Source organism: Drosophila novamexicana, unplaced genomic scaffold (genome assembly GCF_003285875.2).
Source record: "Drosophila novamexicana strain 15010-1031.04,08,12 unplaced genomic scaffold, DnovRS2.1 tig00004554-arrow-pilon, whole genome shotgun sequence".
In the NCBI taxonomy this organism is placed as follows: domain Eukaryota; kingdom Metazoa; phylum Arthropoda; class Insecta; order Diptera; family Drosophilidae; genus Drosophila; species Drosophila novamexicana.
The window spans coordinates 3055454-3077983 of record NW_020825051.1 but is presented as its reverse complement, the minus strand read 5'-3'; the positions used below and the strand labels follow the sequence as shown (position 1 = coordinate 3077983).

Below are 22530 nucleotides of genomic sequence, written 5' to 3'. Positions count from 1 at the left end.
CACAATTATACATATTAATCATACGACAAGTTGTCCAACATGCAGCTAAGCTAACAGCTGTTTATATGTTACTCTGTTATACCCATATTCATAGGGCATCTCTGAACCTCAACTGAAGCTTAACTTCTTTTTAATTGCCTTTTAATAGCGCTCGCTTTTATGTCTACCGAAAATGAGCTGCGCTGATCAGTTGCGCCTTAGAGCTGTAGCTGGCAAAATCACAAAATGCGCTATATGATTGTAGTATTAATTATTTGCGAGGCCGTGCCTGAGATCGTGCGTGGCGCTCACTTCAAGCTGAACAATGTGGCCTGCCGCTGCTATGACTTGACGTACTGTGAGTTCAGGCAATGCGAGCTGACCATCAAGCGGCGGGGCGTGGCCGCCTTTAGTATGCACAGCGTGCTGCATCAGACGCCGGTGAACAATATCTTCATTAATCTGGAGCTGTTCAAGAAATCGAATGGCTATCGCTCGTTCCTGCTCAATCAGAGTCTCGACTTCTGCTACTACATGCGCAATCCGAAGGCCTATGTGTTTTTTCACTCCTTCCACAGGACTTTCATAGCCGTCTCTAACTTCAATCACACGTGTCCCTATAATGTGAGTAACATAACTCAACTACGACTTTTTATTAACTATTCTCACTTAACAGCACGATGTCATTATTAATCGATTTTCATACGAGAAGGGTGCATTGATGGATCTGCCCATGCCGAATGGTGACTATATGTTGTATCTGAAGCTTTCGGTATCTAAGGTCTGGCGTGCGGAACTTAAGATATATGTAACGCGATCTGATTGACATTAAACTAACCACGACTGAAATTATGATTTTGAAAATTGGCGAATGGTAAACTGCAAACATTTATGCAACCGTTTCTACAATTGCCTGATTAAGGTGCACGTGCAGAAAGAGTTATGGGAAATTCCACCCGCATGTGTGGAGCAATCATTCATGGTTAACATTCATGCTAAAATGCGATTCTCATGACTCTCATTCTGATTGCGACTCTCTCTTTCTAGCTCTCTCCCTCGCTCTCACTCTTGCCCATTCAACTCTCCTTTTTTATATGTTAAGATATGGTTTTAGGTTGAGTGCATATTAAAAAGTACATTGATATTTATCTGAATATGGATATATTGTTCAGCTAAGGCAATTCAAACATGGGCAAACAAATAATGGTTTCGTTAAAATTCAGCTTAGCGATTCAGCGATTATAGATTGGCGTAATATTAAGCAATTAAGTGTAATTATAATTTATTTCATAAAATTGTTTCGATCGCTGGAATCAGTTGCAATTTGGCAGCCGAGTTGGAAACATGAATCCTCGCTTGGCGCAGAAGTTCCTGTTGATGAGGCTACTCTCGATGCTTTGCCTTACACTAGACTGCCAAGCAATGCTTTTTCGAACTTCTAGGGCAGAGTGCAAGTCATTGGACCTGGCATTTTGTTACTTCAAGAGCTGCGAAATGTGGAGCAAAAATGGCCGCACCAAAATCAATTTTTTTGTAGCCGTGCGTTACAAGGAGCCCGTCGATGACATCACCGTAAGTACCAAGATATATCAGATATATAAACCATAATATATTTGGAACATCGTCCAGATAAACCTGGCTCTCTATCGGATCACAAAGACCTACCGCATGCCCATCATAAATGAGACGATCGATTACTGTGCCTTCAGTAGTCAGTCCTTCGCATCGAGACTTTTCAATTATGCCGTTTTGCCCGTATTCAAGAATTCGAATATGAACTTTTCATGTCCCTTTCAGGTTTGTTTATTTGTTAATAATTTGTTTAATTTATTTACAACTCAAGCCATTTCTATTCTAGCAGCCAGATGTTATCGTCAACGGAACTGTAAGTGATAATAGTTTGATTACCGAAATACCGGCGCCTAAGGGAAATTACATATTCAACTTTCGCCTGGCCGCATTCAAAAAATGGAAAGTGGATATAAAAATTTATTCAAAGGTGGTAAATAATGTTTGATTTAAATAGAAGTTCATGCCGTCGATAACAAATAGGAAAATTCGAACTAATACAAGGTGAATAAATTTGTCTATAGAATATTTGCGGGCACCATTTTAGCATGAATTTCGACCAAGAAGAATGTTGCTAGATTTATATGCCAAACCATGAACAAAGAGCCAAACCTCGTCAAAATCTGATGATATGTGACCGAGCTATGGGGTGAGATATTTTGTCCCATATCTTTATAGGATATTTGAGTATTATATGTGTGTGCATGCTTGTGCGTGTGTGCGTTAGTGTATGCATGCATGTATGTACGCATTTATGTATGTACATATGTAAGCATGCATGTTTGTTTTCTAAAACCTGCTGCTAATTTCAACAAAACCAATTTCTACCAAGTGCTCTACTCCTCGATTCTCAGGAATTCAAGTAGGCTCTGCAGTTTGTGGTGCTTAGTTAGTAGGGTAGTGATTTTTTTTTTTTGGTATTTTGTTGTTTTTTGTTCTATGTATGTATGTACATATATATGAATGTTTGTACGTGTGTACATATATGTATGTGTGTGTATGTATGCACGTATGTACAAATGTACGTATATACTTATGTATGTATATACATATGTGTATGTATGTAAGTATGTATGTATGTATGTGTGTACGTATGTACACACACACATGCATGTGTGTTAGCACATACATACAAAACAAAGAAGAGTACATATACATGCAGACATGTACACAAACATATATGGATGCATGCAAAAATGCATAAGTACATGCATGCATGCATAAATGTATATGTATATGTATATGTAGATATATACGTAGATGTACATGTAGATGTATATGTAGGTGTACATGTATGTGTATGTATTTTGTGTGACTTTGTATGACTCTGTGTGTGTATGTATGTATATATGTTCGAATGTTTGCATGTGTGTGTATGTGCATATGTAAGTATGTGTGTACTCCGATTCGCAGCAAAATTAAATATAACGTCTTCTTAAAAAATGCCCTACTACGCGATTCTCATAAATGCAACTAAGCCTTTCAGATTTCCTTTCTTTGAATATAAGTGTTAGTCGTTAAAGACTGGTGTTGGCAATGTAGTAATCTTTTATTTTCTGAGCAAGAATGTGTTCTAATTCTTTTTCGTGTATGTACATATGCATGTATGTATGTTTGTTTGTAAGTCTGAATGTTGTTACGAATATATACACGTACATATATATGATTGTTCGCATCAATGTCTGTATGCGTAAGTATGCATATATTTGAGATATATTTGAGTTAATGCGTTTGTATGTTCTCTAAAGCATAACGCAGACGAAGACTAATACTATAGAATATGTATTATTAAACAGTGCTCTACTATGCGATTCTCATGAACTTAATAGGACCCCAAGGTATTCATACTGTGTTATATTAATATCTAATAACTATTAAATAAATATTTGACTTTATCCATGATCGTAATCTCACTGTGGCTCTCTCTCCCACTCTCTCTCTCTCTCTCTCTCGCTCTTTCTCTCTCGCAGTCTACTCTAACCCATTTAAATCTCTTTTTTTATGCAAGACATGGCAATAAATAATCATCCGCGTGTGCATGAATTTTAGGTTAACCGCAAATTAAAAAGTATATTTAAATTTATCCGAATGAGAATATATTTATAGCTAAGGTAATTCAAACATGGGCAAACAAATAATTGTTTGGTTAAATTTTAGCTTATAATCGATACCTATTATAGATTGCCATAGTATTAAGCAATTAAGTGTTATTATAGTTTATTTTATTAAATAGTTCCGATCGCCGGAATCAGTCGCAATTTGGCAGCCGAGTTGGAAATATGAATCCTCGCTTTGCGCAGAAGTTCCTGTTGATGAGGCTACTCTCGATGCTTTGCCTTACACTAGACTGCCAAGCAATGCTTTTTCGAACTTCTAGGGCAGAGTGCAAGTCATTGGACTTGGCTTTTTCTTACTTCAAGAGCTGCGAAATGTGGAGCAAAAATGGCCGCACCAAAATCAGTTTTTATGTGGTCATGCGTTACAAGGAGCCCATCGATGACATTACCGTAAGTACCAAGATATATCAGATATATGCGCCATAATAAAGTGTGTCCTTCCAGATAAACCTGGCTCTCTATCGGATCACAAAGACCTACCGCATGCCCATCATAAATGAGACGATCGATTACTGTGCCTTCAGTAGTCAGTCCTTCGCATCGAGACTTTTCAATTATGCCGTTTTGCCCGTATTCAAATGTTCGAATTTGAATTACTCGTGTCCCGTTCAGGTTTGTTTTTTTAATTTTTTCTTTTTTTCAATTTATTTTCAATACAAACCATTTCTATTCCAATAGCAAGATATTATCGTCAACGGAACTGTCAGCGATAATAGTTTGATTACCGAAATTCCGGCGCCTAAGGGAAATTACATATTCAACTTTCGCGTGGCCGCATTCAAAAAATGGAAAGCGGATGTAAAAATTTATGTGAAGGTGGTGAATAATCACAATTCTAGCTAATAAATATTAAAAACTTGATCGTTTTACAGCGCCATCTGTTGGCAATTTCAAAATGCGATTTGCCATTCGCACAGAACGATTTCAGAGTTGCCACACTGTTTTTTTTTCTCATAACATTTTTGCTCCTCACAGAACAAGACTATGCTCCACACATAACAGCAGTATTCGCAGCTGTTAAGCAACTCACATCTCTAGCTTTCCATCACTCTTTCTTTCAGCGTGACACATCAAACCGAGCGTACGTATATTTTGCCAACTGCCAAAAAATTAATGAATTGTGCGTTAAAATAGTTACAAATATTATAAATAATACGCGTATGTGCAGCTATAACAACTTCAATTAGATTGCTACTATAAATTATTAAAAAAGTGCTAGGATGCAAGTTGAAAAGTGCGATTATAATCTAACCTAATTTTCTCTTCTGAACTTTACAGTATCGGTTGAATTGTTGGAATCATGGTTAACGGCCGCATACCCTCGGTCTTCTCGAAGACCTATGTGACTCCCCGTCGTCCTTATGAGAAGGCTCGTCTGGATCAGGAGTTGAAGATCATCGGAGAATATGGTCTGCGTAACAAGCGTGAGGTGTGGCGCGTCAAGTACGCCCTGGCCAAGATCCGTAAGGCTGCCCGTGAGCTGCTGACTTTGGATGAGAAGGACGAGAAGCGTCTATTCCAGGGTAAGTTGGCCGACGACGCCAAGCTGCTGGCCATGTCATGATGATCTGTATTAAATAATATAATTCTGACACTTCTTGTCTGAATAAACATTGACGTTAACCAATACACACTGAAAACAGTTCGCCAGCTTTGAGCTATATAATTAAAACTGGAAACGAATATAACTATTTTCCCTGCTTCCGTAGGTAATGCTCTGCTGCGTCGTTTGGTGCGCATTGGTGTCTTGGACGAGTCGCGCATGAAGCTCGATTACGTGCTTGGCCTGAAGATTGAGGACTTCTTGGAGCGTCGTCTGCAAACCCAAGTATTCAAGCTTGGATTGGCCAAGTCCATCCATCATGCACGTGTGTTGATCCGTCAGCGTCACATTCGGTAATTATCTCTTGGACAGCGACGGAAAACGTCGCCAGGCATCAATAGCCAATAGCTAATTAAAAAACAAATGTTCAGTAAGACCACTTGGGAGTCGAACAAGCCGACATGAGCTTGCACCGGCTCTCAACGTCTTTTGGTCTTGTAGTTGAGCCCCAGTTGTTCACTCAGACCATATTGCAAAGCTCCATAGCGTAAGTTGCACTGAACAAATTGCTCCAACTTGAAAGCCCTTGCGCTGAGCTAAACAAGTGTATGTATTAATATACCTAATCTTTCTTGTTTACATTCATATAGTGTGCGCAAGCAGGTGGTTAACATCCCATCGTTCGTGGTGCGCCTGGATTCGCAGAAGCACATTGACTTCTCTCTGAAGTCGCCCTTCGGTGGTGGCCGTCCCGGTCGCGTTAAGAGGAAGAACCTGAAGAAGAACCAGGGTGGTGGCGGTGCTGCTGCCGAGGAAGAGGAGGACTAAACTGCAGTAAAGCTGCTGCAAAACGCAGTTATTTTATAATGAAAGAACTTGAAATATTTACAAATTAAATGTAAAGTCCTTTTAAAAAAGTTGCTGGTTTTCTATTCGATAGTCATTCAGACATTTGGCGTTGCCAGACTGGTAACCAATTGTAAAACTAAATACTGCACATGTTTAATAATTACAATTTGATGCATTTGCGAAGCGCTTTAGTGCACATTATATTTATTTTCTTAGTTTTTTAAATATTTAATGATTTTAAGCAATTGTTGCGTTCTTATATATGTAAAGTAGGTGTCATTCTCTTGCGCACTTGTGACGTCACTTAATTTCTTGTCTGGCACCTGCGCTAAGCATTACCATCGTTCTCTCGATACCATGCGCCGGCAGTCTCTGAGCGGCGTTTGGCGAGTGCAGCTGTGTTTTGGTTTTCGTTTTGAATAGTTGGCATTCAAAATTGTGTCATATTTGTTATTAGAAATAAAAATAATTCAAATTAAAACGCACACAGCCAGCAATCATGCCAAAAGGTGTGGATAAAGTGAAAGTGAACGTAAAGGAGCGGATCGAGGATGAAAGCTGTGATCTAAGCCTCTCCGAGCTGACCGAAATACCAGTGCGTGAAATTGTAAGTAAATTACGTGCGGGCGCCATTAATTGCAATAAAATCTACATGTATAGGTAATTATCTTCTGCGCTGGGTCATATCTGACCCTTCTGATTCGCTTACCACACCGCACAAGTGCAAACAAAGCGCTGTCTTGTCTGGCGTTAGTCTAGCCAGTTATTGGCTTTCTCGCTCGCGCAAACAGTTGGGTACTGTCGTTGTTGTTGTTGTTGCCTGCCTGCTGCCGGCTGGCTTGCAATTAACGCTGACGTTGACTGCATTGCATTTACACTTGAGAGCGCCGCAAGATGTGTGGTTGTATGCTATGATATGAGCGCGCGTGTATGTGTCTGTGTGTGTGTGTGTATGTATGTGAATGTGTGCAACCAAAATTGCTTGAGGGGGTTGATTTTTGTGATTTGGCAGCGCAGCTACCACCCCTCGGTCAGTGGCACGGGAAAGTTGCCAAATATTGTATTTTACCGTTGTTTCGGGGGTTTCTTTTTGGTTGTTGAACTTCCTGTTAAAAATTCAACTCACATTCAGTTCATATTTTACCTTCACAGGCTTCGTTCAAGCGCGTTATCTTTCTGGACCTCTCCAGCAATCGACTGGTCACACTCGGCGTACGTTAGATATCATAAGTAAATGATTTAATTTGTATTAAAATTGAGCTTATTTTCCCATAGCGCAACTTCACCACGCTCACAAGGCTAATTCAGCTCGATCTAAGCAAGAATCAAATCCGAGTTCTGCCCGATGACTTTGGCCAACTGGAGCAACTGCGTCACTTGGACTTGTACGACAACTGCTTGGAGCACTTACCCTTGAGCTTTGGACGTTTGCGTCGCTTGCGCTATTTAGACTTAAAGGGCAATCCCTTGACGCCCGCTTGGGAGAAAATTGTGGGCCGCTGTTCAACGCTGAAGGACTGCCAACAGGCGGCCAAGAATACTGTAAGACAAGTGGCACTTGAGTCGAGTGCGCCTTTTCATGTACAATTTGCTCACATTTTGCAGGTCAACGTTTGTGCAAACTACAAGTCGGAATTCATTGAACGTGAACGTATAGCGGCCCAGGAGCGCCAGCTGAGCTCTGCACAAATGGCAGGCGCTGGCGATGGCGATGGCGATGGCAGCTCCAGCTCGAATCATAGCACAAAGACCAATGGCGGCGAGGCCTCTAAGAAGTCCAACAAGGCAAACAAGAAATCAAAATCGAAGAAATCGGGAGCTGCTGCCGAAAACGAGCTCTCAATCAAACCTGTGCATTCAGGCCCCATCAAATCCACCAATCAAAAGAACAATCAAAAAAAGAAGTCAACAAATGGCAGCTGCTGGCTTACGGCCATATCGGGCGTTGCTTTTTCATCGCTGATGACATTTTTGCTGCTGTTCATAATCAATGTGCTTATTATTTATTTGATAATGTTCAAGAACCCGGACATCGCCGATAAGCTAGTCGAGTATATACCTCATCAATATCGCGACTGGATACTGACCAAGACGGAAATCTTTCGACTGCGCGTCACCGATTGGATCTCGGAGTTTCGCACCCCGCCGGAGGAGCACTGACGATTCATTTATTTGAAGCCATAAAGCGCGGGGCTTCAAATAGAACAATAACAATCATTTAATATCGGATGCATAGCGCGTGTGTGAAAGCGATTGAAAAATTTTAACAAGTGTAGACCACCTCAACAAATTAGAAGAGTGCGATTTTGAAACAACCCAATGTACTGCCCTATACATATGTATCATTAAGTATATACGTCCATTGGCAAGAAATTTTTACCTCACATACGACAGACCAAACACACACACACACACACACACACACACAGCATCAGAACTATAATATAAATGCAATGCAAACTACTCTCAGTCAATCTCATTTTAAACTAACTTTACAATAGATCAAACACAAACTCAATAGTAACTGAAACACAGTTCAAAACTGGCTAACACATAGAAACTACAGACACAGTCAACGTGCTTCACACGGCCATAACACTTATCTATCATACATACATACATACATATGTACCAGACTCATAATATCTATGCAAATGCAAGTGCATTATGTAAGAATTTCTTGTGCAATTTATATTTTGTTTGAAACCCAGCAACAAGTAAATGTCAGAGAGTTGTTCGAATTTATGATTTAATGCTGACAGATTTGAAATCTAATGTATAATGTAGGTTTTTCTTTTTTTGAATGAATGAATGCCGGTTTTCGTTTCACTCTGTGAATGGAAACAAAAGTGGTTTCATATAATTTTGAATGCATAACAATTTTAAATTATATATTGTACGAAAAATATAACAAATGTATACAAAAAGATTTCCTGATTTTTGGAATAAAGTTTTTACATTTTAATAAACCCAATAAACCCAATTTAAACAAAGGTTAAGATTTGCAAAAAATGGCTATATGCTTAAACTATTTTATTTATGTATACTTTATCAGTTGATTCATTGTCATTCCTTCGCATTGATTGGCCACACTTATTAACCAAATGAATGATAGATAATTCCGAGTAAATATTCTATTTTTATACTAAATCAGTTTCTTATCAACATTTTAATTGGCTTCTTTGATTAAATTTAAATGTACTGATAACTTCTATGATCAATAGAAAAAGCCGAATTTAACTTTCGATGAAAGTTTTTACAATTGTATAAAAACTAGTGAAGTGATTTTCAATATTTCGTATTATTAGTGATATACAGATGGATGGTAAATGTATTTTCGATGCTTAATCGCTTTTCGGCTAGGTTCCCCCCTAATTACCTACTTAATAGCCCTCTAATGGTTCTCATATTCCTGTTTCAAGCTCTCTGCACACGACTCTGTCACGTGTGTATCGACAGTTTTTGTTTGAAGACCACTTAAAGCCAGTTTGACAATGGGTTGTCACATATCGTACTTAATTAATAATGATCAGCAAAAAATACTGTACATATACATACATACATTCATGTGAATTTCACCATATCTAATTGTTTGTTTTGTTTATCAATATACATAATGGAAATCCCTAGAATGATGACGTACGGGCTGTGAAAGGTGAAAAATTAAAATGTCACTGCAATAATTTGTGAGTCAACATGACATTGCATTTTCTTAGGCTAATACATATATTATTTATATGACCGAATGTTTAACGCTTTCTATAATATTAGTTATTTTCAGGTGTTTACAATTTACACTTTCAAGCCCTGATTACGCTGACGCAATTTGCTGTTCTCTTATCGTATGCCTGAGAGGATGTCTAATCGCGTGTCGTGTTGCCGAGCTTCTATTTTAAAGTTTCATGTTTCCGTTGCGAGCAAAAACTTTAAAAGCATTTGCAACGGTTATGAAAGACCAGATCGAAATTTCGTCAGCCAAACGTCAAGGCATTTGCAGACCCTTGCCCTTTTCATTTTCTTCATCCTACGCTCTTTGACCCTAGCAAATAGCTCTCAGCATGTTGTCCTACGCTTATCCTTTGTCTCTCTTCGTTGAAAATTGCACTGTTACAAACAAAACTAAAGTATAATTTGATAATGGGCCAGAAACGTGTATTGCCAGAGAGAATGAGAGCGCGCTCTCTTCCTCTCTGTAGTATACTCAGTCGCTTCTGCGCATTCAGCGTGCCGGCCGCTGTTTCGATGTGTGCCGTATTCAGCTGTTACTTTAACGGCAACTCTCAATATTTTGGCGCGCCCGTTGTGCGCTCTTTTATATAAAACCGCTAAAAATGCGAGCGCAGCGTCAGTTGCTGTATGACTTTAGTGCCGCGTGGTCAACGTTTTGCAAGCGGTGCTTTAATTGTTGAGAATATTTAGAACGTGTGCATCGTTAAATATAAGTTATATTCATGTATGATTAAGTAGCATAAGCGTTACAAAAACTGTTTTAAAATAGAACTAATCGTTGAGCTTATTTCAAAATCATTGAACAGAGTTAAGAAAGTGCTAACTAACGTACACAACGGGCAACGCAACAGTGGACAGTGTAAGTACACACACACACACACACAGACACACATGCACACATAATTACGTTCTCGTGTCTGTTTGTATGTTCTACTCAAGAATTTTTGTGTATGCGAACAGCATAAGAAAAAAAATGTCAAGCACATGGCACAAATTTGGACGTCTAGAAATAGAAGGCGACTGCATGGCAATAGTAAAGCGTAAAGCTGCTGCTCAAACGCACACATTATGCAGTCTCTCGTAAGGGAAAGCAATCGAAAAATGTCGTTAACATGCCCCAAATAATAAATAAATAAATATGTACAGTCTGAGAGAAAGCCATTAAAACTAATGGGCAAATGTCAAAATTATACAATCACAAAATCGCACAAGCATGCATGCACTGACGAAAAGTCAAAATGGGCCAGAAATAAACCAAAATTGTATGAGAAATTTTGTTGGTTAATGCATTATTCAACGTGTTCAGGGGCCAGAACAACAAAAGCTTAGCGTCAATTATATTTCTGCATTGTGTTGCACACGAAAATCTGTTTGCATATTGTTATTAAGTATTTTTAAACCGTTTTTAAGACCGCCAGATATGTTCATACAAATTCTGACAGGCCAAAAGCAAAGTCCCGTCAACGTTGACACGCGTACGAAACGTAAGCAAAAGACGTAGTCGCTGGCTGCTCTGCTGACGTCGACGCCGAAGCTGACGCCTACCTGCCAGCGTTGCACCTGCTCTACAGTTCTCTCTTCGCATATTTTGTTTCTGTTGTGACCTCTGCATTGGCACTTCTTCCGATTTACATGTCTTTCAAATCACTTTCCATGAATGAAGTCTTTATTATGGTCCGAACGCAGTAAACAAAAACAAATACGCGCGCGCTTTCTAATGCTTATACTAATACTAATACTGCTACTTTTACTAAACTAGGCAGTTTGAAGCGTTTTGTTTTTGTTTGTCTGATTTTGTGTAATAGTGCAATGGCTGAAGAATTCGATTTAAATTGCTGATTCGCCACGTTTTCTTAACAATAAATACGTAATTTACGGGTAATTGAGCGTGTTAAGGGGAAAGTCGAATAGAACGGACTCTAGTGTAGGGTATAACCAATGCTAATTTACGATAGCTAACCGCCCACGACAATGAAAGCCATTAGGACACACACACATCGACACTCACTTGGCCCTCATGTAAGGAAGAAGACAAATTGTTAGCCTGGACATTAATTGCATGATAAGCTCAAAGCAACAAAACCAAACTATTAAAATCGAATATTTGTGCGGACATTTTAGAAGGCGACCTTCGTTGTCTGACCATGGGACAAGCAAGCGCCTCATCCTTATCTCTGCCTACTTAGAAGGTATAAAAAGCACATGCATGCATGCGTACATGTGTATGTTCATAAGTATGTATGTATGTATGTATGTATGAATGTATGAATGAACGTGTTTGCATAACACACAATTTTCAATGTCGCTTTGGTCTATTGATTTTTGTACGGCGATAATTAACATACAAGAATTTTAGAAGCGGGCAAAGGCGAATTCAACTAAGGCGCAGTAAAACTGTGACGTCAGAGAGCGAAGGGGGCAAAAAGAAATGCGGGTCAGCGTCAGTCGCTGTTGAGCGTGGGCAGCATTAGTTTTCATCTATTTCAACGAAGTAAGTCCTGAATCTATTTAAGTTAAGCTGTATATATTAATGTTAGCCACGCTTAAAGAATTGAATTACGCCTTGTTACGATCCCCGCTAATCTACGGCCAATATGGACGCTTTTTACTGTTATTTCTGTTGCCGTGCCGTTTCTGTTATAGTTCCCACTGACGGTTGTTCCTTATGATTGTGCTTGCTTGTTTGCTTGTCAATTTGCGCAAAATGGTCGGCACACGCCCTTACACTTGACCATTTTCCTTGTGGCAAGGTAGAAGAGCCACCCTTTTGCGAGTGCTGTTACCTCAAGACAAATTGATTTTTAGTTGAACGTAACCAATTATCGTAACGACGGCACACCTCAGGTGCTATTTGCTGTGTTATCAACTGTTGCAACAAGCCGTAAACTTCTAAGAATTCGCTTATATATCAATTTTTAACCAGCGAAATTCTTTAAATTATTGTCTGTGAATATACCCAAAAGTTAATATGCAAGGTTTCTTGTTATGCGCCTGTCCACTTTATTATCTCGATTGATAAAGCGAACACACACGGCTCTTATCAGGAGTGTGCACCTCTGCTTATGCAATGACCCTACAAGCACTCTAATTGTTTATTACCTTTAAGCTACTGCATTTATCTACATATGTATATGTGTATCTAATGGTAATTGCCTTACAATGTTTAGGGCCCAAGTTCCTGTTCTCTAACTAAAGTCACGCAATATGTAAATGGAAGTGAACCTCTAGACATTAGGCACGTGCCTACAATAATAATAATGATAATGATATACATATAAGTGCTGCTTAAAATGATCTTTTCTAGGCGTAGTTGATTTATTTGAGCAGCAGTTTTTGTCGACTCAAGCAATTTCTACTGATACTATATAACGTTGAGGAGGGGCATATTACTGGCACATTTTTCAATGACGTCAAATATTTTGTAAACAACGGAATGCTTATTAAAAATGTCTAATTGATTACTTGCTAAAAACATGTTAATCTTAATTCGTTTAGTCTGATTGATTATTTATAATCTAACATTGCCTATTATAATGTTATTTTACTGTTCATTTCTTTTAAGCCAAATGTAAACATTCTATTGGAAACCCAATACTTTCATTGAAGTTGCCTTAAATTCATTCAAAAAAATAGAAACATTTCTGCGTACACAAATGCAACATAAGTAGGTGAAAAGTTGTAGCTGATGAAATTTCTATAAAACTTTGCACGGCGCCGCATGAACTTGAAGCTAAATATAAACATAATTATTTGAAAGTAAATATAGATTGTTCATTTTCTAAGAACCATCACATTATGTTGACTTCGAACTGATGATAAACGAAATTCCGGAAATGATTTCTTGACGCATTCGTTTTCAAACTAAGCTTTTATCAAATCAAACAAACATTCCACATTTACCGTTATTTTTTGAATATCACAAATACAAATATTTACCCCGTGTTAAATTCGAATACGAGTCCTAAACTTCGTAGACGTCATCACATGTAGTTAAAGACGTCAATTTAAATTCTAAATTGGGAGCACGTGTTTTTTTTTTTTATATTTTGCATAGGGGCCTGGCCGGGTGGCTAAGAGCGTAAACATGCTGGGAGAGTAGAGAGTGCTCCCTCCCATAACAGGATGCTGCGCTGAATTGCTGAGAACGACGTCGTCAGGCAGACGTGACGTCACACGTAGCTTTGGGCATAGGCGCAACAGTCGTCGTCTTAAGGCAATAATCCCCAATCTGCCACAAATCAGATTTGAACTATGGTGCACGAATTTGCAGTTAATGTGCTTTGAATCCGATTGTTTATAGTGCACAACAGATGTGCTTTGTGCTAAGCTAAAAATGGGTCTATTTAAATGCGTTTTTACTTTTTCTCTACATACATTATGCCCGATTTTCGCTGTTTTGTTTTGTATTCATTTGAATATTTTCAATAGAGTATGCTAAAATGCTTCCCTCTTTGTCAAAATTTCATTTTCAAGGTTGTCTTGTTTCGAATTTCGAAAATAATTTGTTATTTTGGTTCTGTCTTGTGACCGATATATGCTTTGACTATAAGCATCAATGGGCTTTGAGATTTGTCATCTTAACATATTGTTGACTAGACGACAGCCAAACATATTTATATAAGAGTTTGGACTTTGCACTTTGGAGAAATAGAAATAGTTATCTTTTTTAAAGAATATTCCTTAAACTTACATTTCCTGCTGCAATCGAAACCCCGACAATTTGTCAGACAGATACAGTGTACAATGTACACATCCAAAATGTGTTCTAAGTTAATTGGGATGATGAAATTGATTCTATTTTTGGCAGTTTTCATCATTTCCGAACAATGAGAACAGTTGAACTTAAAATTGTGGCGTGCCACAAGGGCAACATCTACAGTTATCTCCAAGTTTCTATTTTGGCTATGTCATGCTCGAGTCTCTCTATCTGTCTCTCTGTCTGTCTGTTCACGCAACAAAGTGTGGTTCTTTGTTAGATTTTGGCAGTGATATAAATCGATCAATTATTTAAAGGTTTTGCGAAACCAGTTCGTACCGGTTTCTGGGGCTAAAACACAGACAACAGATGAGATATGGGGCGACGACCATTTGGTGGTACCTCAACCGGCGAATGCCACTAAATATATCCGATATCTAAACAGCACTAGCATCAAATAAAATAACTAAACTGTGCCAATTTTCATAGACTCGCAGTGGGTGAAGGCTCTTTCTTCTAGTTGTTGTTGTTGTGTACATACATATATGACTATTTGTATTTATATTGATGTTCTCTATGTGGTAAAAGACCCCACTAATAAAACTTTGCGGCTGCCGCCAACACAATTTATTTCATTCATACCGGCACGTTCCGGGCCCGACCCGATACGATAATGGTTTCGATGTTGCGACTATATCTTATCTTACTCGTGATTTATCAGTATACGTGATTTGTGGCGTGCGGCTGTCTGTTTTCTTGCCTGTTCGTTCAAGAGCATAACGAAATTTGAGCTTTTATAGAGCTCTTAGCCGAGAGTTATAAATCTGGAAGCCGACAAAGTCATAATGCTTATGAGCTCGCATAAAGATAAAGATTAGGTGTGCAATTGAAGTGTTATTAATTTTCACTAATCGAAATCAGTTTAAAGTTTGCTTTTGCTGATTAATATTAATTCCCCATTATATGAGTATTATTGATATGCAATACTTGAAAGCCGCACGCTTAAAGCTCGACTCTAAAATGAACTCGACCGCAACATCGAAGTTCATTCAACCTTGTTGAGAAATGTGCCGAGGTAAACAAAAATCAGAAATGGTCAGCCCAATAAACCCTAAAAAAGCTGAACATTAAAAAGTGTCTGCGCGGCATCTGCGAATGCCAAATGAATAATCATGTAAATTGGCTAAGAAAGCACATTTATCATTGTCATGCCTAGACGCGACTGTATACGATACTCCACATTTATGATACCCTATATATGATACTCTAGCTGCCTGTACAAAATGATTCTCACTTTTATTTAGTGACTACATATTAGGCAAGGCCAGCAACGTGTTAATTGTTAGTTAGTGCCAAAATATGACACAAAAAGCCAAAGTACAAGCCATGCCACGAGGCTGCCTTATTGACGCATGTGACAATCTGCCCGCATGCCCCGCCTGTCATACTAATGCTGTGACAATTTCACCGCTCGTGAATGTGAAATGTGACACATGTATGGGATGGCAAAAACAAAATTCAATTTTGGCTGCGATTTAACATATTAATAATAGATCAACGGCGGGTAAACAAGTCGAACACTCGAATCTCATCATGATGACAGGGCCAAAAGAACATTTACGACAAACAAATTGAATGGGACAGCGTTGCAAAATGCTCGAGAGTTCATTGATAGCGGCCGGGGCTAAATATAGAACTCATTAGATGGAATTTAAGTGACATATAAAGAAATTAAGCGAATAACTTGTCATATTCGCAGCCAATTGTCGAGCCACAAATGAATTTACATGCAAATCCCAGCAGAAAAAAAAGACAAGAATTTACGGAATAAATTTCAATAAATTAAATCAAATGCCGCTTACTCCCAAATTGAATGTGCGTTGCACGAATCAATTAAAAGACAATTGAACGCATAAATGTGTATAAATTTAAGACAATATCCGACTGAAATTTGATTGAACATAATGAAACAAACGTCTGCTGATTCAATCAAACAAATTATATTAATTCTTACACCCAACAGGCGCATTCCTAACTAATAAATGTTTCGCTTCTTCTTTTATTTTCAGAACGTACACTGTGCGAAATTTGTTGAGAGTCGGCGCTGAAAAGTTAAAACAAACACACATTCAACATGGTCAACGTTATTGCAGTGCGTATTCATTTTCAAGAGTTTTCCTTTCCATTTAATTGATGTCAATAACTTTTCGATTGCAGGACGAAGGCGGCAAACATGCGCCACAGGAAATGGAACAATTCCTGCCCGGCGGCGGTATGAACAAGTAAGTACAGCAGCTCTATCTATAAATAAGGCCATGAACTAACCGATCTAATAAGTACATAAAAGAATTTCCTTTGCGTGCCGGACAATTAAACGTTAGTTTAGTCACACAAATTGCCCAATGATGCCGCCAAATGTCGCTTGACTCGCCAATTTACCAGGCGCCACCATACATATACACAATATATATATATATCTATTTGTATTTGAGCTCAGTCGTGGCCCGACATTATATATATATATATTTATGGTTCATGACCGCAGCAGATATTAACTAGCAAGCTGCCTGTAATTATAAGCAACAAATGTGTTTGCAAGTATAAACAGCTTAACCAGTTGAGAGTCGCACTTTTTAACGAACTTATCATATAATATTACAGACCCACATATAATTAGAAGTGTAATCGTATAGGTTTATTATTGCCATCTAATACTTAGCTTGAAGCCCCGTGGAATAGTACGGAGCACAAAAAGGCCATATTTCTATAAACATCTACATATCTTCCATGCACATACGTACATATATTTACTAGAGTTGTGTCGTTTAGTTCAGACCAAGTTCGATTGAACGGATCATTAAAATGAACTACTGAACCTATTTAGTGATTAGTGAACTAAATCGGTCATTTAGTTTACTCGTTCAGCTATTCAGTCGGTCATGAACGATACATTCTTGATACTGGTTCAGTCGGTCATGAATGTTGTATGCAGCTCAGCAGTTCAGCCGTTCCCGAACGATACATTCTTTTAAGATGTTCAGTTCTTAATAAACCTAAAAGATATCGGGATTTTAATTTCACTTTTGATTTGACTGCATAACTGAACTAAGCGAATAGTTCATGACCGACTGAATAGCTGAGCAGAATTCATCGTTCATGAACGACTGAATAGCTGAGCGAGTGAACTAAATGACCGATTTAGTGCACGGCCATAAAATGAACGAGTGAACTTATTCAGCAAATTGAACTAGAAATCCCCACTCTAATATATACATGTTTTTTTGCATAGAAACAGATCATCTTGCACGTATTTGTTCCACACAAAAATATTTTTTGAAAACTCTTGACATTGCATATTGTTGCTTTCATTTTGCAACGCGAGATTAGCTGAATGCTGAATTATTTATTTGGTTGCCAATGCAAATATATATTTTTGCAGCCTGTCAAAACAAATATTTAAATGACAATTGGAAGCGCAACCGCTCAAAAATAAATAAATACAATTTCAAACACGAGTCGAAATTATATAAACAAGCAAATGCATTTGTTGCTGTCTTTTCAAATATACCATATTTTGCTTGCATTAACATTTATACTTAAACTTAGCTCAAATAAAAACCAGGAACTGAAACTATTTATTTTCTAGAATTCTCAAATATAACGAAAACTTTGCAATTTGAACATTCATGATCAGCTGATAACCTTTCGCTTTGTTAGGCAGCAAAACGTGGACTTTAAATGACAATAAACAATTTAATGAGAAAATATTTTTATAAAAACAACTATAAATCATACATATGTATATATATTTAATTATGGTTGCGGTTACTGTGTGCTAAGTACTTCAAGTATAGGCATTTATTTATGTGCATATAATTATGTGCTTATCAGGCGTATTCCAGCCATAATCGGATTTGGAGGTTTTACAGAAATAATTGTGTGTTTTTATTAAAGAATAGCACAATTATACATTCAACGTGACTAGTAAAAATAAATAGAGGAAGTGTGTTCAGTTTAACAGGCTCAAAGTGCAATAACCTTTTTGTTTGACAGTCTCTTAAATGAAAGCCAACAATAATATATTAGCATTTGTATCTTAAAGCTTAAATCTTTTATTTGCCAAAAGCATTTTTGTTAAATAAGTGCATTTGGCCTTGCCTCAAGCATTCTATGTCAAACACACAGCAATATCTTACAAGCCTAAAAGTAGGCAATGGTAAATCTTGATATTTTGGCTTGTTTTTTTTCTTGCGGTTGCAATCTCTTGCTGCGGCTGATGCAATGAGATGGCTGCTTGGAATCAGGCTCGGTCCAACAACTGGCCAATCACAATTGGCTCGCGCATACAGACCAAATTCGGATTGTGCACATATTTTTTGCGCTTGTGTTTTGCGACGCTTGTAAACATTAAATGAGACGTCGGCCAAACGACTATAATTGCAGATGCAGCAATTCCATACCCAAAGAATTTCACTCACGGCTGCCACATACAACATATAAGAAAATGGTGCACTCGTTGATGGCATTTAGTTGTTGTTTGGGCCGTGAACAGTGTGCAGATCAGTTCAGAGCATGGCCAAGAGCGACTTAGTACCCACTCACGTTGAGCTGAGGTGACTTCCATAAGAACTAACCTTATGGGCAATGCAAACGTATGTATAATAAACTCTTTTTGTGTACTTAAAGATACAAAATCCAGCCACGGAAATCAGATGCCGAGCAGGCCTTGGCTAACAATGATTTTGATCCGTTTGCGATGCGCGACAATGAGCATCCCACTACGTAAGTCTGCAGCCCAAAGAAGGCCATATTTTACTTTCCTTTAATTTGTGTTATCTACTCTCTCCTTTTAGTGATAACGAAACTTTGACGCATTTGCTGAAGGCCTCTTTGGGCACTGGCATTCTGGGCATGCCGTTTGCCTTTATGTATTCGGGTCTTGTGATGGGCATCATTGCCACCATCTTTACTGCCTTTGTCTGCACGCACTGCAGTTACGTGCTGGTAGGTTTAAGACTGTCCAACTTTGCTTATTGAACTTTGTACTTAATGGATTTTACGCATCTGCAGGTCAAATGCGGTCACAAGTTGTACTACAAGACACGTCGCACCAAGATGACATTTGCGGAAATCGCTGAGGCTGCATTCCAGAAGGGACCGAAGAGTTTGCGCGGCTTTGCGCCCGTGGCCAAGTTCTCCATATTGTTTGGCCTGTTCCTCACATACTTTGGCACCTGCTCCGTGTATACAGTGATTGTTGCCAAAAACTTTGAGCAGGTGCTTGAGCATTGGTTTGATTGTGAAATCGAGTCGCGTGTCATCATTTGCATAATGCTCGTGCCATTGATCCTGATTGCCTGGGTGCCCAACCTGAAATACCTCGCGCCCGTTTCAATGGTGGCCAATGTTTTTATGGGTCTCGGTTTGGGCATTACGTTCTACTATCTGGTCCAGGATCTGCCGCCAATTCAGGAACGTGCGCTCTTCACCTTGTCTACACTGCCCGCATTCTTCTCCATAACCATCTTTGCCATGGAGGCAATTGGTGTTGTTATGCCGCTGGAGAACAACATGAAGACGCCAAAGAATTTCCTTGGCATTTGTGGTGTGCTCAGCCAGGGCATGTCGGGTGTTACCTTGATATATATGCTTCTGGGTTTCCTGGGCTATATGCGCTATGGTAATGCAACTGGCGAAAGCATCACCCTGAATCTGCCCATCGAGGAATGGCCCGCCCAGGCAGTGAAAGTCTTGATTGCTCTGGCCGTCTATTGTACATTTGGACTGCAGTTCTATGTGTGCCTGGAGATTGTTTGGGATGGCATCAAGGAAAAGTGCACCAAACGTCCCACATTCGTCAATTATGTGCTGCGGTAAGCTATCATATTAAAATCGCTTTCAAATTATGCTTGTACTTATACTAAACTTGTTAATTCTCTTGTAGCACTGTTCTGGTTACTGCCGCTGTAGTGCTGGCCATCTCAGTGCCTACTATAGCACCATTTATGGGTCTTATTGGCGCCTTCTGCTTCTCCATACTCGGTCTGATCTTTCCGGTAAGTGCTGATCTTTTAACTCTAAATAACTGGCTTAATACTTAAATATTCTCAAAATAGGTAATTATTGAGCTTGTCGTGCATTGGGATTCCGGCTTCGGTGCAGGCAAATGGATACTGTGGAAAAACATAATCATCATCTTGTGCGGCATTGGCGCCCTTGTCTTTGGCTCTCATTCTGCCATCAAGGACATCATGAAGGTTTACAGCACAACCACAGAAGCCCAATAAATGGTTTCCTTTTGGCTTATCCAAACATATATATGGGAACTTGGAAATAATCTCCGGTGCATAACACACAAAAACCGTAATGCAAGAGTGCTATACCAAGGGATATATATTTATTATATACACTATTTGTATACATTTGAGGAATATACTTTTTAGCATAGTCTGTAGCGCTGCAGGAGCCAGCCGGGAGTAGCTCCTGTTTATTTCCTAGAGATCTAACTATTGTTAGATGTAAAACTGCGCCCACACTTTGTATATTTTTCGTTAAAGCGCATTACTAAACTAGTACCCTTAGGTTAACTATATTCGAGTGCCTAACCAAATAGCACACAGCACCAAACTGTCCGTTTTTGCACGTTTTAGTACACATGCAAATGCAGTTATATATATATATATATATATTTGTTGAGTACATTTTAGTACCGAATCTAAACAGTTAACTAGCTTAAACTCTGCTACTTTAAACTAAAATCGAAGATGCAAATGATTCTGAAACACACACACACACACACACCCACAAACATTTTACTTTGACGTTTGTTCATATTAGTATCAAGGTAAAAAAGACTTTTAGAGCACTTTCTTTTCACCCCTCTCTGTTCTAAAAGAGTATTATGAAAAAACCAAAATTGCAATCATTTATTATTTTTGTTTGTTGCAAGCACTTGCAACATATTTTTTTAGCATGTTTAGTTTATAAGCAACAGGATTTGGTTCTAGGTTCCTAAAAGCTTTGCAAGCCATTCAAAAAAGTTTTTATTTTTGTATATACATTTTGCAGGCTTTTCGGAGCCCAGCCAGAAAAAAAAAAAGAAAAACAAATAGCCATATCGGCGATGAGTTACTCAAATTATATTTTTTTATACATAATTATGTAGTATCAATTTCTAAAAAAGAAACAGAGGAAAAACTGGAAAATTGGAAAATTATTCAATTACGCGATATTCTTAATGCACACTACATTTTTGTTGCTTAACATTTGTATTTTTAATATAGAAAATTAAATAAAAACTATTGAATATTAAAAACTCATACAACTACTACAAAACAGCACCAAAAGACACCGAAAAAGAATCGAATTAAAAACAGTTTTTGCATTTAAACGTTTGTGCACTGAAAAACAACGAAGCTGATTTAACTGTAAAGCGAAAAGTTAACTTTTATATTAGGTCTTTAAAGACGGTAGATCTGTCAATTGTTCAGCTAGACGAGATCGAGATTTATATAGTTTATATGCTATATACATGCAAAGCTGTTGGAAATTATCCAGTTCTTTATATTGAAGACTATTTGGAATTGAAACTTGTCCATATTACGTATTGATGAAAAGAGCTAAGATTGATGTAATTGTTTACTTTTTGAAAAGTGTTTAAATTTCAAACAAAACAAGCCCGGAAAATTATCATAATAAAAATGTACCATAAAATAAACACTTGTTAAATTTCAGACTTGAGCACTTAAGAATGTTGAAGTCGATTGTGATCGACTGAGCGATACCCTGTGCGTAGCTTAAATCCGGTTAAATACTGAATGCTTGCAATTTTGATTGTTCGATTACTTGATCAATATCAGAGCATTGTCTGAAATTGATTACCTTTAAGACTTGGTAGACAGCAGCACGTGGCGCAAGGTACCCAAAATCGTGCATTAATTGGACTGTGTTGTGATTCTCAAATTGATTTGCCACAGTTGAGCTATCAGTAGGTCCCACACAATATCTGATTGCGAATTTCATTGGAGACGGTCAAAGCAGTTGGCATT

At 38.3% G+C, this 22530-nt stretch overlaps 6 protein-coding genes across 6 annotated transcripts; all 6 read left to right on the top strand.

Annotated features, from left to right (window-relative positions):
- Positions 1–225: 225 nt before the first annotated feature.
- Positions 226–815, top strand: LOC115769480. The gene is made up of 2 exons (XM_030714297.1): positions 226–603; positions 656–815. The coding sequence occupies exons 1-2, from the start codon at positions 226–228 to the stop codon at positions 803–805; spliced, it is 528 nt and encodes a 175-aa protein (XP_030570157.1). The 3' UTR covers positions 806–815.
- A 495-nt stretch (positions 816–1310) lies between these two features.
- Positions 1311–1996, top strand: LOC115769478. Its single transcript, XM_030714296.1, has 3 exons — positions 1311–1551; positions 1609–1776; positions 1841–1996. The coding sequence occupies exons 1-3, from the start codon at positions 1324–1326 to the stop codon at positions 1994–1996; spliced, it is 552 nt and encodes a 183-aa protein (XP_030570156.1). The 5' UTR covers positions 1311–1323.
- Positions 1997–3740: 1744 nt separating this feature from the next.
- Positions 3741–4953, top strand: LOC115769477. The gene is made up of 5 exons (XM_030714295.1): positions 3741–4055; positions 4110–4277; positions 4344–4481; positions 4538–4605; positions 4944–4953. Exons 1-5 carry the CDS (start codon positions 3828–3830, stop codon positions 4951–4953), a joined length of 612 nt encoding a protein of 203 aa, XP_030570155.1. The 5' UTR covers positions 3741–3827.
- Positions 4728–6125, top strand: LOC115769468 (40S ribosomal protein S9). The gene is made up of 4 exons (XM_030714282.1): positions 4728–4746; positions 4944–5188; positions 5375–5561; positions 5859–6125. The coding sequence occupies exons 2-4, from the start codon at positions 4966–4968 to the stop codon at positions 6034–6036; spliced, it is 588 nt and encodes a 195-aa protein (XP_030570142.1). The 5' UTR covers positions 4728–4746; positions 4944–4965; the 3' UTR covers positions 6037–6125.
- Positions 6126–6469: 344 nt separating this feature from the next.
- Positions 6470–8799, top strand: LOC115769467 (leucine-rich repeat-containing protein 59). The gene is made up of 4 exons (XM_030714281.1): positions 6470–6664; positions 7210–7269; positions 7333–7599; positions 7663–8799. Exons 1-4 carry the CDS (start codon positions 6557–6559, stop codon positions 8215–8217), a joined length of 990 nt encoding a protein of 329 aa, XP_030570141.1. The 5' UTR covers positions 6470–6556; the 3' UTR covers positions 8218–8799.
- Positions 8800–10419: 1620 nt separating this feature from the next.
- LOC115769408 (proton-coupled amino acid transporter-like protein pathetic) lies at positions 10420–22179 on the top strand. The gene is made up of 8 exons (XM_030714210.1): positions 10420–10645; positions 16552–16634; positions 16700–16764; positions 19169–19264; positions 19336–19486; positions 19553–20355; positions 20427–20538; positions 20599–22179. The coding sequence occupies exons 2-8, from the start codon at positions 16617–16619 to the stop codon at positions 20767–20769; spliced, it is 1416 nt and encodes a 471-aa protein (XP_030570070.1). The 5' UTR covers positions 10420–10645; positions 16552–16616; the 3' UTR covers positions 20770–22179.
- The last annotated feature ends 351 nt before the right edge of the window (positions 22180–22530 follow it).

Coding starts and splice junctions, on each gene's coding strand:
- LOC115769478 (XM_030714296.1), top strand. CDS start 1,324: ATGAATCCTCGCTTGGCGCAGAAGTTCCTGTTGATGAGGCTACTCTCG. Junction 1,552..1,608: donor AGCCCGTCGATGACATCACC/GTAAGTACCAAG, acceptor AACATCGTCCAG/ATAAACCTGGCTCTCTATCG. Junction 1,777..1,840: donor ACTTTTCATGTCCCTTTCAG/GTTTGTTTATTT, acceptor CTATTCTAGCAG/CCAGATGTTATCGTCAACGG.
- LOC115769408 (XM_030714210.1), top strand. Junction 19,487..19,552: donor CGCACTGCAGTTACGTGCTG/GTAGGTTTAAGA, acceptor ACGCATCTGCAG/GTCAAATGCGGTCACAAGTT. Junction 20,356..20,426: donor TTCGTCAATTATGTGCTGCG/GTAAGCTATCAT, acceptor ATTCTCTTGTAG/CACTGTTCTGGTTACTGCCG.
- LOC115769468 (XM_030714282.1), top strand. CDS start 4,966: ATGGTTAACGGCCGCATACCCTCGGTCTTCTCGAAGACCTATGTGACT. Junction 5,189..5,374: donor CGAGAAGCGTCTATTCCAGG/GTAAGTTGGCCG, acceptor CTGCTTCCGTAG/GTAATGCTCTGCTGCGTCGT. Junction 5,562..5,858: donor ATCCGTCAGCGTCACATTCG/GTAATTATCTCT, acceptor ACATTCATATAG/TGTGCGCAAGCAGGTGGTTA.
- LOC115769477 (XM_030714295.1), top strand. CDS start 3,828: ATGAATCCTCGCTTTGCGCAGAAGTTCCTGTTGATGAGGCTACTCTCG. Junction 4,056..4,109: donor AGCCCATCGATGACATTACC/GTAAGTACCAAG, acceptor GTGTCCTTCCAG/ATAAACCTGGCTCTCTATCG. Junction 4,278..4,343: donor ATTACTCGTGTCCCGTTCAG/GTTTGTTTTTTT, acceptor CTATTCCAATAG/CAAGATATTATCGTCAACGG.
- LOC115769480 (XM_030714297.1), top strand. CDS start 226: ATGCGCTATATGATTGTAGTATTAATTATTTGCGAGGCCGTGCCTGAG. Junction 604..655: donor ATCACACGTGTCCCTATAAT/GTGAGTAACATA, acceptor CTCACTTAACAG/CACGATGTCATTATTAATCG.
- LOC115769467 (XM_030714281.1), top strand. CDS start 6,557: ATGCCAAAAGGTGTGGATAAAGTGAAAGTGAACGTAAAGGAGCGGATC. Junction 7,270..7,332: donor ATCGACTGGTCACACTCGGC/GTACGTTAGATA, acceptor ATTTTCCCATAG/CGCAACTTCACCACGCTCAC. Junction 7,600..7,662: donor AACAGGCGGCCAAGAATACT/GTAAGACAAGTG, acceptor CACATTTTGCAG/GTCAACGTTTGTGCAAACTA.